Source organism: Glycine soja, chromosome 12 (assembly GCF_004193775.1).
Source record: "Glycine soja cultivar W05 chromosome 12, ASM419377v2, whole genome shotgun sequence".
NCBI classification, from domain to species: Eukaryota; Viridiplantae; Streptophyta; class Magnoliopsida; order Fabales; family Fabaceae; genus Glycine; species Glycine soja.
Window position 1 is genome coordinate 36,780,453 of NC_041013.1, and position 6,433 is coordinate 36,786,885.

General features: G+C 37.6%; 1 protein-coding gene across 1 annotated transcript; it reads right to left on the minus strand.

The window, feature by feature from the left end:
- Positions 1-624: 624 nt before the first annotated feature.
- On the minus strand, positions 625-1,143 carry LOC114378969. Its single transcript, XM_028337546.1, has one exon. It carries the CDS (start codon positions 1,141-1,143, stop codon positions 625-627), a length of 519 nt encoding a protein of 172 aa, XP_028193347.1.
- Positions 1,144-6,433: the final 5,290 nt, after the last annotated feature.

A 6,433-nucleotide genomic window follows, 5' to 3' on the forward strand; every position in this document is an offset into this window, starting at 1 on the left:
GGGCTGACCCGTTGGGCCCAATTCAAAATAAGGTCCAACAGAGAAGGAATTGCGCTTAGCGCGCAGTGGGCGCTTAGCGAGATGAAGTTGTGCGCTTAGCGAGATGACTCGCTTAGCCCAATTCCAAAAGATAAAATTCCAGAGAAGTTTTTGGGCTTAGCGTACAGGGCTTGCTCAGCAAAACCCCTTCAGCCAATAAATAGGGGTTGATGCGCTTAGCGCGAGAAGTGGCTTGCTCAGCGCATGAAGGATCATTCGCTTAGCACACGAGGCATGCTGAGCGAGTGGATGACTAAAAAAATTTTCTAAGTGTTCCTATCCACAGCTTCCAGAGAAGCTTGATCAACCCCATGTAACAATGCAAATCATGCTGATGAATTATTCAAACAATCACAAACAAGTATTCTCAAACTAAATACAGTGAACATAAAATTAAAAAGGACTGGGTTGCCTCCCAGCAAGATCTCTCTTAACGTCATTAGCTTGACGCATCTTACTTCATGGGTCTAGATCAAATTTGGTTCCCACCTTCAAAACCATCTCTTCCCATACTTCATTTACCTCTAAATAGACATTCTAGCTGAGCAAATGTTTGTCTTCATCAAACAAATCAAATTTTATCTTCTAATCATTAATTCCCATCTCAAGCTTTTTCTTTCCCATGTCCACTACACAGCTAGCAGTCAGCATGAAGGGACGAACCAAGATCAAGGAGATCTCAGTATCCTCTTCGATGTCCATCACTACAAAGTCAGCTGGGAAAGTGAAATGCTTCACTCTAACCAAAACATCTTCAATAATGCCATAGGGTCTGGTAACAGAACGATCTGCTAATTGAAGTGTCAAATTGGTTGGCATAATTTCCATCTCTCCTAACCTCCTGCACATGGAGAGTGGCATTAAATTTATACTAGCTCCGAAGTCAATGAGAGCTTTGCCAACAAACACAGCACCAATATAGCATGGTATAGTGACACTTCCAGGATCTTTGTGCTTCAGTGGAAGGATCCGTTGAATCACTGCACTACAATTTCCCTCCATAACAATGGTGTCACTTTGTATGTACTTGCTCTTTTTGGTTAGCAAATCTTTCAGGAACTTTGAGTAGAGTGGCATCTGCTGTAAGGCCTCTCCAAAGGGCATAGTAATCTCTAACTTCTTGAAGATATCAAGGAAGCGAGCTAGGTGCCGCTCCTTGTCTTTCTTTGAGGGTACCAAAGGGTATGGCACCTCTTTCCCTGTAGATGGACTAGCCTCTCTCTTCTTTTCATGAGCCAGCTCACTCTTAGTTATTCTCTTCTCCTCTTTCTCTTTCTCTTTTTCATTTTTTTTCATTTTCTTTTTGTTTTTGTTTTTCTTTTCCTTCTTTTTCTTCTACATTTATTTCCTTCTCATTCTTATTTTTCTCTTCTCCTTCTTTTTCTTTCTCATTCTCTTTTATTTTATCCTCCCTCAACTGATTACCTTATTTTTCCTTCTCATCTTCCTCTTCTTCAACAACTACTAGTTCTTGGTTATCCTCAATTGTCCTATCCTCATCCTCAATCGTAATGGCCCTCCTACCTCTGGTCATCACAACCTTGCATTCTTCTTTTGGATTCTTCTTAGTGTTCGCTCCAAAATTACTAGAAGATTTTTCTACAATCTGTTTGGCCAGTTGCCCCACTTAGATTTCAAGGTTTTTGATGGCTGACTTCGTGCTCTTGTGGTTGGACATTGAAACCTGCGTAAACTAAGCAAGGGTCTTCTCCAGCTTTGTGGTTCTCTCATATAGGCTAGGCCTCTGTTGCCGAGGCCTATTAGATGGTCCACCCTACTCTTTGTTGAATTGATTGCCAGGGTGGGCTCTCCATTGCCCTTGTTGCTGATTAAAATTTGAACCATGCTGAAAACTTGAATATCCTCCTGCATTATAACCTTGTCTGGGCTGATTCCCTCCCATGTAGTTCACTTCTTGTGCAGAATCATCAATGGGAATACAACAACCAGACTCGTGAGCTCCACCACAAATGCTGCAACCTCCTACCTGCAAAACAGCGAAATGGGAAGGTTGATTAACATTAAATTTGTTTGGCAACTTACTTAAGGTTTCGGTCAATGTCTCAAGCTTCTTGGACATCAACTTGTTCTGTGCCAAAAGTGCATCCTAGGATGAGAGCTCTAGCAAACTTCTTTTGGTAGGGATATGAGTCCTATCACGCAGTATTGCGTGATCACTTGCAGCCATATTCTCAATTAATTCCATGGCTTCTTCAGGGGTCTTCAATTTTATTTTGCCCCCTACAGAAGCATCTAAGAGTTGCTTCGATTGTGGCCTCAACCCGTCAATGAATATGTTGAGCTATATCGGTTCTGAAAATCCATGAGTAGGGGTCTTTCGCAGCAAGCTACAAAATCTTTCCAATGCCTTACTTAAGGATTCATCTGGAAACTAGTGGAAGGAAGAGATGGCAGCCTTTCCTTTTGCAGTCTTGGACTCTGGGAAATATTTCTTCAAGAATTTTTCAACCACTTCATCCCAAGTCTTTAGATTGTTGCCTTTAAATGAATGAAGCCATCTTTTTGCGTCTCCAAACAATGAAAATGAAAACAGACTCAACCTAACAGCATCTTCCAGCACACCAACAATTCTGACTGTATTACAAATTTCAATGTAAGTGGCTAGATGTGCATACGGGTCTTCATTGGGCAAACCATGGAATAGGTTACCCTGTATCAGCTGAATTAGTGAATGAGGATAGGTAATATTATGCGCTTGAACCTCTGGCCGCACAATGCTAGTGAAAAACTGCGGCACAATAGAACTTGAGTAGTCTTTAAGGGTTACTCTTCTAGGTTGCTCTTCATCCATTATGTCGGCTTCAGGCACTGCAGTTTTGGATTCCCTTGTTTCTGGAAAACTGGAAGATGACTCCGATGAACAAGGCTCCTCTAGAATTGGTACTGCCCTTTCTTGCAAGATTTCTCTCTACCTTTCTGTGTTGTTTCTTCTGCAAGTAGCTTCAATCTCCATGTCCAAATCAACCAAATCACCTGCAAAAGATCTATGATGCATACAAAGCACTAGCAAGAATAGTGGTTAACCAATTCAAGAGAAAAACAAATTCTGAACTAACTAATTATTCACACAAACAAATAATCAAAGAATAAAGAATTGATGCCTACAAACTGAACTAGACTTCCCAAATGGAAAGAAGTTCCCCGGCAATGGCGCCAAAAACTTTGTTCGAACTCTAGGACGGTCCCGAACTTTATCGGAAAGTGTACCGAGTCGTTAAAGTAATAATAAAATGGTAAGAAATCGAGTATCGAACTCAGGGAACTTGTTTCATTTGGTGAAGTTTCATTCAATAAGCAGACATTGATATAAAGCCATGTAAAAATAATTAAATCAAAGATGTATGTGCTGTAAATCTAAAATAACTACAAATACGCTTATCAGAACGGGAGAGAAAACAAATGATTAAAATGTTGGGTCCTTCTACTGAACGCTTGATGTAATTAAAATATTTATTCTATTTAATGTTATTTCTGTGTTCTATGCTGAGAACTAATATACCAAACACCAATTCCTCGCGTGAATGGACTAATTCTAATTAAATCTCATTCTCGGATGTCTCGTCAAACTTAGTCTAACCGAACAGAATTACAATCACAGCATATCAAAAACTAAAACCCTGCACTCTGTGATGTTCCAATATTTTCTCCTATTTCTTAACCCTTTTTGCACCATTTTAAGTACTGATTAATCTTAATTGTCAAATTAATTAGGCAGTTTTATTATTTGAGCCCATTCAGCTAATTTGATGTTTTTAATCTAATTTCAAGAATTAATGAAGCATTGGGCTTGAATCCAGAATTGGGCTTGGACTTGAAGAGGGCAGACTATTTTATTCAACAAAATTTTATCTTATCTAGATATTATTTAGATTTGATCTTATGTATATATTATTTCATCTAGATCTTATCTTATCTAGATTTGATTTTTATTTTATTTATAGGCTTGGATTTAAAACAGATTTGTAAGCTTTGAAGCTGGAAAACTATATAACAGCACCAAGGTTCTAGTTTAGGCCCTCTCTTCTCTCCTCTCCTCTCTCCTATTTTTCGTTTTTAGTTTTAGGCTTTTCTTCTTTCAGACACTTTTTCGTTTTGCAATTCCAATTTTTACTTTTTGTTTCAGCAATAAAATTTCGTTCTTCAATCTATAATTTCATTCTCTATTGATTAATGGAAGGCTAAGTCTCCAGCGTTTTTTTCTCTTGAGGATCAAGCACAGTACTCTTTGAGGTTTTATTATTACTATTAAATTATGTTCAGTTTTTCCTCTTCACTAATTACTTTAAATTTGTTGCTATTAATTCATGCATGCTTAGTGCTTGATTAATTGTCTTTGCGCTTAATTTACGTTCATGCTTTAATGATCGTTTATGATTAATTGGTGTATGTGTTGCTTAATCACATAATGAATGCCTTATGTTAAATTTCGCTTAGTAATTTAATTTAGGGTTGGATTACGTGGTTGAGCTGATAAAGGATAAACTCTCGTAACCTAGGATAAGAGACTTGCTTGTGAATCAAGGGGGTGCAATGTGTTTTAATTCTGATATTTTATAATTCACATCTATTCACTGTTTAATTTACAAAAGCAAACAACCCCCCCCCCCAATTCGTTATTATTTTCCTACTATCTGTTATGAACAATTGGTTTATCATTGCTCGTTGGGAAACGACCTAGGATCATTTCCTAGTTACTGCATTTTAATGTTTATTTTATTCGGGTACGGCCTCGATCACTCTATGTCTAGCAATGCAGTTATCTAGCCCTGCTTTATCCAGTTCTAAGGATTAATACATTTTCCAATGCTAAAAATCCTAACTTTACACACAAATGGGTTATCAGACCAAAAGCATGCAATAATTAAGTGCAGATAGAAGCAATGAACACATAAAACAACTTTAAATAGATAGTTAAGAATTTACATCAAGTTTTAGCAGAATTTCCCAACAAAGATACTTAGCCTTCCATCACAAGGCAACACCTTTCAGCTACAAGATGAGGGTTTAAGAAGAAAATAACATATTACACAGTGGTGGAGATGTCTCCTCCACCTCTAGGAACCTAGAAATTGCTCCTAAACCTAAGATCCTCTTTAAAGCTGAGATTTTTGGCTTCCTTGCTCTGTTTTGCACCTCTGTTCTGCTCTCTCAGATGAACTCCTTGATTTTTCCAACTTTAGCCTTAAAAGGGGCTTTCTGTCCTTGAAGGCTCGCTTAGCGCCATTTTTACACTTAGCGCGAGTTAGTGAATATCCGCTGAGCGAGCTGGGCACACTTAGCGCAGGAAGAGACAAACGTCTCATTGAGCGAGCTGATGACGCGCTGAGCGCGCAGATGCTTCTCAGATTCTCCCAACTTGCTAAGCGGGTTGAGTGCCTCGCTTATTGCATGATTCTCGCTAAGCGCACAAGCCTCGCTTAGCGAGACACCAGCTGCAAGCCTTCACAAATTTCATCATTTTTACCTAAAATTGAAGTTGAAACACGTTAAATTCACAATGTTGGGCATTTCTACTAAACAAAATTAAACTAAACCAAAAAATATGTACAAACCTACAAAAAGAACCATAAATTGGAGAAAAGACAAATATTTTATAAAACTTTTCTATACAAAAGTTAGTCGTAAATGACGACTAACATGTATCCACACACAATTTCACACTACTCAAATCAAAAGACAAAAAATGGGTAAAGCACCAAGAACAATAAAACAACCAAGTTATCATTCAATTATCAAATTAAAATGATTGGGGCTTTACAACTCATCCAATTAGAGAATGCATCATAAACACCTTGATGTTATCCTTCCTCATGTCTACAACATAAAACTTGCTCACACACGTTCAAACGCACCACAACAGAAAGAGACTAAATCAAATGTGATAAATCCATTTACCTAGAAACCATGGCATATGAGACAAGTTCGATGTCATGGATTTTGAGACTAGAGAAGAAGATAAAGTTAGGACCTAAATGTGAAGGGATTCAAAGACAGAGGTAAGCAAGGACAATGAATGAAAAAAAGAGAAATAGGAGGTAGATGTGGATGAGCCTTTTTGGTTTCGACAACTACAAGAATGAAGTAGGGGTAAAACCTCTAAAAGGGTGAAGGTTGGAGTGATGAACTCTTGCGACAATAATGAGAGTTAGATTAGGAAGTTTTTTTTTTCTTATTTAATTGTTTGTAACCTTCAATCTAAAAAGCATGCTGACTTTAATAGTGGAATTTATTAATGTCATTTAATTAGTAAAATATATTTATTATTATGGAATGCGTTTTTCATTTTAATACTGTAGCAATAAGTAAAAATATACAAAAATAATCGATGATATAAATGGTAGATTAATTGAATCCTATTATAGTTTGTGGATGA

Excerpts from the sequence above, each read along its gene's own strand:
- LOC114378969 (XM_028337546.1), bottom strand. The coding sequence starts at position 1,143 with ATGCCCTTTGGAGAGGCCTTACAGCAGATGCCACTCTACTCAAAGTTC.